General features: G+C 34.4%; 2 protein-coding genes across 2 annotated transcripts in view; one reads left to right on the top strand and one right to left on the bottom strand.

Annotated features, from left to right (window-relative positions):
* Positions 1-5,404, top strand: part of LOC140441120 (lutropin-choriogonadotropic hormone receptor-like) — a 127,871-nt gene extending 122,467 nt beyond the window's left edge. Inside the window, exon 15 of the mRNA XM_072531574.1 lies at positions 1,016-5,404. Coding sequence (XP_072387675.1) covers positions 1,016-1,121 — 106 coding nt within the window. The 3' untranslated portion in view covers positions 1,122-5,404. The remainder of the gene's footprint in view (positions 1-1,015) is intronic.
* A 2,450-nt stretch (positions 5,405-7,854) lies between these two features.
* On the bottom strand, positions 7,855-11,329 carry LOC140441119 (NADH dehydrogenase [ubiquinone] iron-sulfur protein 3, mitochondrial-like). The gene is made up of 2 exons (XM_072531573.1): positions 10,904-11,329; positions 7,855-8,321 (listed from the first exon to the last, which is right to left on the bottom strand). Exons 1-2 carry the CDS (start codon positions 11,260-11,262, stop codon positions 7,907-7,909), a joined length of 774 nt encoding a protein of 257 aa, XP_072387674.1. The 5' UTR covers positions 11,263-11,329; the 3' UTR covers positions 7,855-7,906.
* Positions 11,330-12,555: the final 1,226 nt, after the last annotated feature.

The following is a 12,555-nucleotide window of genomic DNA, read 5'->3' as shown; positions in this document are numbered from 1 at the left end:
GATTTTTAAATTTTAAATAATATTTTTAAATCCGTAAAATAGTTTCGAAACACAATTCAGACTTCTGCCTTAATCTGAGCCTTCTAAAAATTGCAAGGCATAGCAGACGTTGATAAAGATGTTAATAGAGACATGAGGAATCTAAAATTTGCATTCCACGACATGTCTCCTCAACTAAGCAGAAATCTTTAGCGAATTGGTTTCTTGTACTCATACAGAGTAGATCCGAATAAAATGAAAAAGACAGTCAAGATTTGATTTCACGTACAAAGCGTCTATGTATCTGTTTATACGTATTTCGCTTTAATAAAGCTCATCACAACAGCTATTCATAGGCGTTCTCAACGTGAAAAATAAATCTTTCCTGTCTTTAAGAAGCAACAATAAAATGGCTTCGAAACGGACGCAATAGCGACATCTGATATTAAATCCGTAAAATAGTTTCGAAACACAATTCAGACTTGCCTTAATCTGAGCCTTATAAAAATTGATAAAGATGTTAAGATGTTTCGAAACTATTTTACGGATTTAATATCAGATGTCGCTATTGCGTCCGTTTCGAAGGCATTTTATTGTTGCTTCTTAAAGACAGGAAAGATTTATTTTTCACGTTGAGAACGCCTATGAATAGCTGTTCTGATGAGCTTTATTAAAGCGAAATACGTATAAACAGATACATAGACGCTTTGTACGTGAAAGCAAATCTTGACTGTCTTTTTCATAATATTTTTAAAATTGAATATAGTAATTTTCTTTTAGATTAAATGCAAAAACTTTAACTAAAAAGATAACAAATTATGACCAGTTTTGATAACTTTTGACTGTGGAGTTTTTTGAACTAATTCATTTGGATATATATTTTAGTGATCTTAAACATTAACTTGTAATAGCTTGTACGCAAAATAATTAAGTTTAATTTCCTACATCCTACTCGACAACAAAACTGTCTGTATATATAATATAAAATACATTGGTAAGTTTCTCAATTAATGTACTAATGATTTATATTTTCCAGGTGCAAAAACTGCAACAAACATATTGAGCCTCACAAGACCGATTCCGTTCCGTTGTCTATATCCAACCACACGCACAAAAATGGCTGTTGCGCAACACAAGGTTAACACACTTGACAGTAGTTTATAAAAGACTTTTATCTCATTTTTGTGAGATGTATCAAGAAGTCTCAAATTGCTCTGCAAAATTTGCAGAACATGTTTTATATAATTTATTTAGGTGTTCTCTCTTAGCTCTAAGAGTAAAATGTCCTTGATTAATGTAATGACAAAAAGTATTAATGCATTATATTTTTAAAGATTTTCAGTAAGATATTTTATCCATTTAGAAGAAGTTTTATATATTTTTTATTTAGTTATATATATTGAGGTACTACTATTGCATTTGCATTTGTATTGTTATTATTTTTGTAATGAACCGCTTTATAAGGTAGATATTATGTATTATTGATTGAGCGTTTTGCCTAGTTATGTTGTGTTCTACTTACACTAAATATTCCAGCCTATATATGTATACCTCTTACTAATAAAAGTACTTTACACAGTAAAGTACTTCTAGGCAGTAAACAAAGTAATTCTATAAAACGATCGACGGTCTTACCTTTACGGTAAAGAATACAGGCAGCGGAGATTGAGTTTTTAAGAAGTGTTTAAGGCAAAAGATCACGAAAATACAGTCATACAAGCATTGTTAAGAAGAAACAAACAAGGCCTGGTTCCTATAATGAAAAATAAGAAAAGTAATAAAACAAGGAAAGGAAATAATCCGCACAACAAATAAAGAAATGCAAATTTTTGGTTACACTTTATTTAGACGGTCCAGGAAAAAAATAAAGAATGGATGACTGATGACATTCTGCAGATGACGGACCAAAGGAGATGAAGAAAAATCGAAGAGCTCCAAGTGAAACACGATCATATAAATATCCACCGAAAGATTCGAGAAGCCACTGGTCAATACAAGAGGAGAAACACATACCTCCTCATAAACAAAGACGAGAACCTGGCGACGACAGTTAAGAAGAAGTTGGTAATCTGGAAAATGCACATCGAAGAACCGAAGAGGTAACCTTCCAAAAATAAATTGCATGACAGGGCCGTCAATATTAGAAAGCGAGGTGAAAGCAGCTTTAAAACAGTCTAAGAATGGTAAGGCCACAGATCCGGACGAAATACCCGTTGAACTTATTAAGGTGATGAGTGAAGTAAGCACGAAGGAGTTAACTGAACTGTTTAACGCCATATACGATTAAGGTAATATCCCAATATCCCAGAGGAATGGATATTGTCAACATTTGTAACACTACCAAAAAACTATCTACGGAAGTGTGCGAAGATTTCCAAACTATCAGCATTATGAGATGCTGAAGAAGAAGAAAAGTTATGAAAAATTGACAATACTTCTCTTCAAAAAGGGAGACAGGGGAGACCTGAAGAACTATAGGCCAATCTCCCTGCTGTCCCAAATGTACAAACTGTTTGTGAGAGTAATAACTAACAGATTAACGTCGAAACTCGATAGCTATCAACAGGTAGAGCAGGCAGAATTCCGAAAGGGTTACAGTACAGCGGATCATCTTCTTAAAGTCAGAACGCTAATAGAGAAAGCCAATGAATATCACTTGAACTTATACATTGGCGGCTTCGTTGATTATGAAAAGCAATTTGACTCCTTAGAACTTTGGACAATAGAGAGTGCTATGAACAACTGCAGGCTGCAGGATAGACTCCCGATACAGAATGCTCATAAATAATATTTACAAGAAAGCTACAATAAAAATACAAATAGATGCGAAAATCAAAGCTATACCAATCAACAGAGGAGTTCGGCAGCGAGATGTTATCTCACCAAAGTTATTCACACTTGGACTGGAAGACGTGTTCAAAGATATTAACTGGGTAGATAAAGGAATAAATGTTGATGAAAGAAAACTGAGTCATTTGAGATACGCTGATGACTATGTAATATTCGCTACAAGTTTCGAAGAACTACAGACTATGATGATGCAACTATTTCGGAAAACGTAAGTCTTAAGATGAACTTGTAAAAAACAAAAATAATGACAAATAAACCGAACATTAGGGAAATAACGTTGAACGACATAAATTTAGAAACAGTAAGCGAATACATCTACCTGGGACAGATAATGAAAGTTAACAAAGAAAATCAAACTGCCAAAATTACCAGAAGAATAATGTTAGCATGGGCAGGATTTGGAAAACTGAGTTGGATCTTAAAAGCACTAAAATAGAACAATATTTGAAAACCAGAATTCACGATCAGTGTATCCTCCCTATACTCACGTATGGTTCACAGACGTGGACACTCACCAAGATCAATGCTTGGGGTGAGACTTATAGACATAAAAACAAACCAATGGAATAGAAGCAAAACCAAAGTAAAAGACGCAGGAGTACATGCTGCCAAATTACAATGGATCTTCGCAGGACACAATGCCCGACTAAAGGATAAAAGATGGAACCACGAAATACAACAATGGCGACCATGGTTAGGAAAGACAAGCAGAGGAAGACCACAAATAATATGGGCTGATGACATTAAGAAGATCGGAGGACACAACTGGAAGCAAGTGGCGCAAAATAGAAAACACTGGATTGATTTGGAGGAAGATTATGTCCAAAGTTGGATTACTTAAGGCTGAAGAAGAAGCGAAGAAAATGTCGGTGAAATGCAATTTGGATTCCGCAATTCCATGGGTACACGTGAAGCACTTTTCACCTTACAAGTCCTACTTCAGAGATGCCGCGATGTCAGTTGTGATGTCAATATTTGTTTTATTGACTACGCCAAGGCATTTGACAGTTGTCAGCACCAGAATATGGTCGCCGCCCTACAAAGAGTAGGATTGGATGAGAAGGATATTCGGATCATCATGAATTTATACTGGAACCAGCGTGCTCAAGTCAAGGTCTAAGACAAGATGACCGACCAAGTGAAGATCATGCGAGGAGTAAGGCAAGGCTGTCTGCTCTCGTCGACTCTTTTCAATATATACAGAAATTTTTACTGAAGCACTCGCAAACCTTAAGATGGGAATCCGAGTGAACGGTGAATACATCAATAATATCCGCTACGCCGATGACACTGTGTTACTGTCAACCAGCCTAAATGATCTACAAACCTTACTAGACCGAGTGAGAACTGTGAGCGTAACATACGGACTAGACTTTACTATTAAGAAAACTGAATTCATGGTAGTCAGCCGTGCAAATTTAGATCCCTGGGCACTAATGGCAGGTAGCGAAGAGATCCAGAGAGTCGACAGATTCACTTACCTCGGAACTACCCTTAACTGACAATGGAACTACGCTCAAGAGATTAGATCCAGAATTGAAATGGCATGGTCTACATTTATCAAGTTGAGAGCCTTGCTGTGCTACAGTGATCTCAGTTTGGGAACCAAGATGCGGATAGTCAGGTGATACATTCTTCCAGTGTTACTATATGGAGTTGAAGCCTGGACACTGACGCAAGCCACCTAAAAGCGGATTGAAACCTTCGAGATGTGGATCTACAAGATACTAAAAATATCGTGTCAAGGACCATGTCACCAACGTTGAGGTCCTACAAGGCGAAGAAAAATATCGAATTCTTCAACTCGTTATGCAGGGTAAAGTATTTTACAGGAGAGGACCGGGACGCCGTCGTATGTCGTGGTTGAAAAACCTCCGACAATGGTTTGGGATGACCTCCGCGGAACAAAACCATGATAGTCTTGATGATCGCCAACATCCGGACCGGATAAGGCACTGAAGAAGAAGAAGGACAAAAATCCTTATCCCCATTTAGATCACAATCCTGTAGTCCCCATAGTCTCTGTAATCGAAGCTAACATAACTGGATTATGATGAAATCAACGAAAAATTTTGGTGCCATTGGATATAGAAATCAACGACGCCTTTTACAAACACACGTTTGTTGTCTTGGTGGTTTAATTTGGTGTAGATAGGCAAGCTATACACTTTTATGATTTTTGTAATGTAGTAATCACCGATAAGTGACAGATTAAGGACCAAAGGTGACCATCATGAAAGTTTTTTTTCATTTTTGCTGTTCAAACTGATTCTTATCTTTCTGAGATTCATCCCCTGGTTGTTGATGGTCCTCTTCGGTTAGAAGTCTTATTTTGCTAGATGCTATTTTACAAAATACATGCCCCTTCTTGTAATACATTAAAATATAACAGTAAAAATGCAATTCCTAATGCAATAAATCTATGAATAGACTTTAATTTAAATGCAGACAAACTATATGCAGAGTTGTACAATATTTTAAACCTTAGTATAAGTAATACATTTATATGTAAAAGACTGAATAATTTCTTTGAATATTATATTATTTGTAGTTATTAATAAAAATGTTCATTTTGTATTATCTTTCATTTCCTCTGCCCTATACATACTTATCCCTCTGTAAATTTACATTTTGTTTGAAATATTGGATTGTACGGGACAATCGTATGAAACCATGGATAAATTTAACAACCTTGGCAAAATACTGAGACTGATCTTGTCTATCTTCTCTTCTTTTCTCTGGAAGCTATTTTAGCTACTATTAAAGTTCCCAGGGCTATGGTAGATCTCTCATACACGAGATCTCCGCCAACACTCGATGTATTCTTTATTTGGCCCTTTATACAAAAAGCTAAATCGAAATTTCTCGTAGTGACAATAAATTTTTGTCACTTCTGTTAGTCTTTTTCTGCGCTATCCCTTTTTGTCTCCGTGTCCAATTTATTATTATTTGTACATATTATTAGGTTAATTATGCATATACGCAGCATCTGTTCCAGATTGGGCAGCTACAAATAGCGTTTCTTCTCAGGTTAGATGCGGCTGAACTTAACGGGAAACTATATTTTTAACTATTTTCGAAGATATTACCATGGCGAAGAAAACAGAGATCACGGCTCCTAGTCCCAGACAGCTCCCCTTTGGTAGGCAAGGGATGCTAAGAATCCCTCGGTTCAAAATAGTAAAATCTACTGTTAAGATGTAATATGAACCATTTTCAACAGTCGAGACATATCATTAAAAACAAAATGCCGTCTATTGAACTGCTACATATTCACAGTTCTGCTCTACGGAATGGAAGCAAGGACACTGACTGTTGCATCTATGAATCGGCTCGAAGCTTTCGAAATGTGGTGTTATAGGCGCATCTTACGTATATCCTGGGTTGACAGAGTTACTAATGTGGAGGTCCTGCGTAGAATGGAGAAAGAATGTGAAATTCTCATTACCGTCAAAACTAAAAAGTTGGAATATCTAGGACATGTAATGAGAAATCAAGAACGTTACGGCCTTCTCCAGCTGATTCTCCAAGGGAAAGTAAATGGTAAGAGAGGACCGGGAAGAAGACGCATTTCCTGGCTTCAAAATTTACGAAAGTGGTTTAACACGACTACCACTGAACTGTTCCGCGCTGCAATAAATAAAGTAAAGATAGCCGTGATGATCGCCAACATCCGGAACGGATAGGCACTTTAAGAAGAAGACTGTTAAGATAGGTACATGGAACGTAAGAAGCCTTACAATATTATTGGTGTAAGCAAGAAAGATTGTACATTGGAAACCACGCGAACACAATCGTAGTAGAGGAAGACTACAAACACGGTGGTTAGATATCAAAGCAAAAGTGGTGAGAAACTGGCTTCAAATAGCATCAAACAGGGAAAAGTGGAAAACTCGTGGGGAGGCCTTTGTCCAGAAGTGGATGCATCTAGGCTGAAGAAGGTTGGTGTATGCGAATTACGATGACCTGGTTCAGGAACATGCAGATACAAAGATGGTATATTGTATTATAGTGGGAATGATAACAGTGGTCCACAGCATAGAAATGAAGTAGTAATTCGAGAAATATGTCCTTAATTTATTATTAATGTATTATTGAGAAAAAGACTAAGAACGGGGACAAGGCAGATAATAAAGACTAAACATAGAAATGGTCATCTAACAACCAACAGAGAGGAAACCTTTAAAATAGTTGAAAACTTCTACAAATTGCTGTACACAAGCAAACACAAAGTAAATAGCAGTGAAGATCAACTACCAGAAATATTAACAAGGAAAAAGGGCATTGTCAACCAAGGATCAGAACTACTACCGAAAATCACAATAGACGAAATAAAACTAGCCCTAAGAAAAACAAATCTCCAGGCGAAGATTGTGTAGTTACTGATGCAATCAAAATCGGAGACACTTGCCTACTTTAGAAAATAAAACACCTTTATAACATGTGCCTTTTAGACAGTAATATACCCGACAAATTACACAATGCAGAGGTAATTCTATTGTACAAAAAAGAAGATCCCCATGAATTAGAAAACTACAGACTTCTTAGTCGCCTATACAAACTCCTTACAAAAATAGTAACGAATCGTCTTGAGAAAAAACTTGATTTCTACCAGCCAATAGAGCAAGCGGGATTTCGCACCGGATTTGGAACAAACGATCACCTACAAAGAACACAAAATGGTAGTAAAAAAACACATGTATGTTACATTATCGCAGACTGTACACTGACAGAGCCCCTGGAGATAATCCAACACATAAATCCAGAAATCAGATAGATTACATTCTTATCAGCAATAGACTTTAGAACTCCATCAGTAGAGTTATGACATACCCTTGTGGAGCTCCTTGACCAGCTAGAGATCTCTTGTATCCTATTCCATAGTATTTATCTTCCTCAGCTTTTCCCTTTTCAGGAGTAGCTTACTTTTCTTCCTTACTTTTCTTTACCAGTCGTTTCTGTCAATTTTTCTATTCCTTAGTAAAATATGTAACTAAATAAATAAATTCAAAAAATAAACAAGGCTTAAATTTTAAATGTCTATTAATAAATGTACAGATAATTAATTACATATTGTTTATTTCTTCTCCTTAGATATATCAACTTCTTCTGAAGCAGGATTGGCATTTCTAAAATTAGGGAATTGTTCCCATGGTGCGCTCAGCTCAAACTTTCTAAACTCTTGAGCTAATTCCAAGGGTTCAACAACGACTCGTTTCTTTTCATCATCATACCTCACTTCTACATATCCACTGAGAGGGAAATCTTTCCTAAACGGATGTCCTTCAAATCCATAATCAGTCAAGATTCTTCTTAAATCTGGATGATTTGAGAAGAACACACCATACATATCCCAAATTTCTCTTTCATACCAATTCGCTGCTTTGTAAATGTCATTACAAGACTCAACTGGGGTCAATTCGTCTGTGTAAGTTTTCACTCTAATCCTTGAATTGAATCTGAGGGACAGGATGTTGTATATAATTTCGAACCTGTAACAAATGCTTTATAAATATCAGAACTAAAACTTATTTGTATGAACTTTATACATTACCCATTGTTGAACATTATAAATATTGAAAAATAATTGGGTTCAAGCTCTCTCGCCTCTTTTTGGTACACCCTGGGTAAACTAAATGAGCAGAAATATTGAACCGCTAGACCATCTTTCAGATCTCCTGGCGAACACATTGCAAACAACTGTTAAGTAGTATATATGTAAAAAGTAAGAATATACTTTATTAAAAGACATTTAGATATGAATATATTTAAAATACTTAAAAAGCAACCTCCTGACTTGAATTGACTGGGTCTCCTCCCTGAATAAAAATACATCAGCTACAACTCGTTTAAATCAAGCTAAAAAACTTTACAGAAAACTTCTCAATTATAAAATCTTTCGAAAATAAATGGATGACTGACTTTCTTATTAAAGTTGCATCCTCAACTGCAGACCTCAAAATAATTCCCAGCTAAATAGCATCAACCTCAACTGACAAAAATCATTTTCTATTAAAACCCTTCATTTACAATAACCTAATTTGCGCTATAAATAATCGAAAATATAATAGTCCAGGATACAACCACATCAAATATGCCAAGCTTATTAACATTCCAGAAGTAGCAAAATATTTTCTATTAGATCTTTTAAATCATATCGTTCAAGAAAATTCTGACATAGATATTTTTAAAGACATCATTGTTATTCCAATTCTAAAGCCTGCAAAAGATCCAAATTCAGCTGAATCTTATCAACCTATTTCTCTTTTTTCGTATGTATTTAAAACTTTCGAACAAATGTTAAAACAGACTAGAATGGTGGGTCCATACCAAAAAATTACTACCAAGCAATCAGTTTGGATACAAACGAGGATGTGGAACTTTCGATGCTCTAGCTACACTTGTAAAGGATATATAGAGTAATTTTTCTAGAAATAATTACTTATTTGTAATAATTATTGTATTGTAATTATGTATTATAATTATACCTCGATTAAAAGACAAAATGATCAATCAGTTTCAAATACCCACAAAACTGGCACAAACCATCATTAATTTCTACACTCATAGACACCTTTATGTTAAAAACCATTTAAATGAAATTCTTGGACCACATTATAATAGTTGGGGATTACCCTAGGGATCAGTCTTAAGTCCCTTTCTTTTTATTCTGTATACTGCTGATTTTAATTATCTTAACGCACCAAATATTACTTATAAAACATTCCCATGAGCTGATGATTTCCTCGTCTATACTGAAAGGACAAAATATGAACTCTCCCTTACAATCTTAAGAAAATTACATGAACAGTTCTCAAACTGGTTTTGTGTAAATATAAGTCAATAAAAAAAAATCTAGGTATGTTTCTAGATCAAAAGTTAACATGGAAATTACACATCAAGTATATGCTTGACAAAAGCAATAAAGGTCTCAATCTTTTAAAATCAATTTCTAAAACTTGGTGGGGAGCCGACACAGAATCAGCTTTGCTTTTGTACAAATCTTATATTAGATCTATTCTGGACTATGGATGAATACTTTATGGATCAGCAAGTAAACACATTTTAAATAAAATTGATGTATTTCAACGTACTGATCTATGTATATGTATGGGAGATAAGGAGTCTACTTTAATAGCTCTATTGCATGTTGAAGCTTTAGAACCTCCCTTGAATTTTAGACGAGATTATCTAAGTGAAAAATTTGTAGTGAAAATTTCATCAATGTATCAACAATTCCTTATATTCTGGCATAAACCCACTAAGCACAGATGATCTAACAAACAGTTACTGGACTCATAAATAAAAATCCACCAATCTGCACTGATTTTAGAGCCATGTGTAACAATGAGTATACTATACATATAAGTATACAAGCAGTAAGCAAGCTTGATATTAACAACTATTTCCCTTTTTTTATGAAGCTGACATTTACCAACATATTATAATACTTCATTATTAGACTCATGCATCTTGAATTCCTTTATAGAAAAATAGCCCAAGCATCTATAATCTATACAGATGCATCCAAAACATCAGAAGGGACCAGATGTGCTTTCTACATTCCATCTAAGTCAATAGAAAAAATGTTCAAACTACCATTGCTCAATTTTTAGTGCTGAAGCACTAGCAATTCTTGAAGCCTTGATATATTTCCACAGTTTAAAAGTTTAAACAATAATGCAGCTTTAATAATATCTGATTCTTTGTCAGTTTTATTATCTATCAAAAGCTCAAAGTTACCCAATTATAATTCTAATCCTTTCATTTACAAAATTACCTTTTCATTCATAATTTACAAAAAATAACTGAATTACAACCAACTGCAGGAAGGCCTAAGACCAGATGAAAAGAACAAGTGAAAGTGTTGTAAATTTCTGAACAAACTGTTATTAGACAGTATCCAATAAAGATAAAGGGTATTAAAGAGAAATGTACACTCATGTCCAAAACAAAACAAAAAACACAATATAACAGTAAACCCTGTAGGTATTAGATTGGTATACATTATATATATTTGATTAAATGGATATTGTAATCAGGGCTGTAGCTTGGATCAATGAACCAGTCTTACCTATATGGCCTAGATGGTACATCCATACCAGCAATATCAGCCAAGTTTGAGAACTGAGCATTGTGGTGATCTTTTAAAAATTGCAATACAGGTAAAACTCCGTCAGGCACAATCAAAAGTTCTAACTCATCTCCAGCAGTTATTTGTACCTTCTGAACATATTTTGGTAGACATTCAGCTACATATTTTCCAAAATCAGTAAGTGACGATCTTGCTACTAAATTGGGTTTTCTTACTGTAGGTCTCGTTTCTGTTTGACTTTCAACTTCGGTTGATAGAGATCGGCTAGCGTGTTGTACTAAAGATGTTTGTAAAGGCTTATTGCGAGCCAATTGGGATAAAAGTGGCCTTAAATACATTTTAAGACGATTATTATTGTTACCTAACACTTTATCCAATATGTCAAATACAATATAAATTACTAATTACTTAACCTATAATATTTTCATCTTCTTTTTTATAAAAGAATACAAGACTAAGTTATACGACTACTATCGCAATGCAAGTTGCCTACTTTCAGAGAATTTATTTAATATTGTAGACTACTTACAACAGAGTTCTATTAAATCATTATAGAGGCCGAACTCCCTATTATTAAGAAATAATTAAAACCGGCTAGAGGGAGGTATTTTTTGGAGAAAAAAAAAATAATAAGGGGACAAGAATTTGAAAATTACATTTCACTGCATATAAGAAATTTTAAAAGATTTCGTTTATGTTAGCTTTATTTATGATTTTTATCATGAAATTATGAAGTTTGGGACTTCCTTTATTAACTTAAAACTTTTAAACAAGTAAAACGATTGGTTAGTGCCAAAGAAATTACAAAAAATCTATCCCGCGGCACGTGATAGATTGTCACACTTTTTAGTAAATAAATTTTAAGAAAAGGGGAAACAAAAAAATATTGATTGTTGAATTTTAATATTTATTAATTGTATTATATATTACAATAATGTATATGCATTAACAAAACAATTTATATTTCTTATATAAAGTTCAAGAATGACTGACTACGATGTTTAGTTAGTTCTTCCCTTTTTGAAGTAGCATTTACTTTTTCAGTCCTCTGTTTTCCCAATGCATAGAGTCTAATCTGGTCTAATCGTAAGGTACTCATGGCTAATCATGATACTATAACTAACAAGATAAGTCAACGCGCATGTTCTTACATCTCTCTCGCACACCTGTGACGTAAGCCCGAGACAACTTTAATGATGCCAAGTTAAATGCTCTATCTGTTGCTATCCTGTGTGCTTCAAAACGTAGTGAAAGATATTTTTATTGATGTAGTAGACTTTATGTATATTATATTGTTATATAAATTTTGTGGTGAAAACATTTAGTTTACTGTGTTAATATCACCTCATTTATTTATCGTACGCAACTTCCTCTCGACTACCTGTAGCTACTTTATAAAGAAGACTAATTATTTGGTTGCCATAATGTATTGTGGAGTGGTGGGTTGTTTAAACAATTATAATAAAAAAGTAACACTTTTTCTAAGTGTCGTTTTTTGTGTTTCCTAGAGACAAACAAATGCGTAAAGTATGGGTCTTCAAGTGTTTTCAGCGAGACAAATTTAATGTAGAAACCGCGAGAATATGATCAAAACATTTTACAGAAGCTAATTTACTTACTGTTGCACTGTA

The sequence above is a fragment of the Diabrotica undecimpunctata genome, chromosome 5 (assembly GCF_040954645.1).
Source record: "Diabrotica undecimpunctata isolate CICGRU chromosome 5, icDiaUnde3, whole genome shotgun sequence".
In the NCBI taxonomy this organism is placed as follows: Eukaryota; Metazoa; Arthropoda; class Insecta; order Coleoptera; family Chrysomelidae; genus Diabrotica; species Diabrotica undecimpunctata.
The sequence above is the reverse complement of the archived record's forward strand: the minus strand, read 5'-3'. Positions and strand labels throughout refer to the sequence as shown.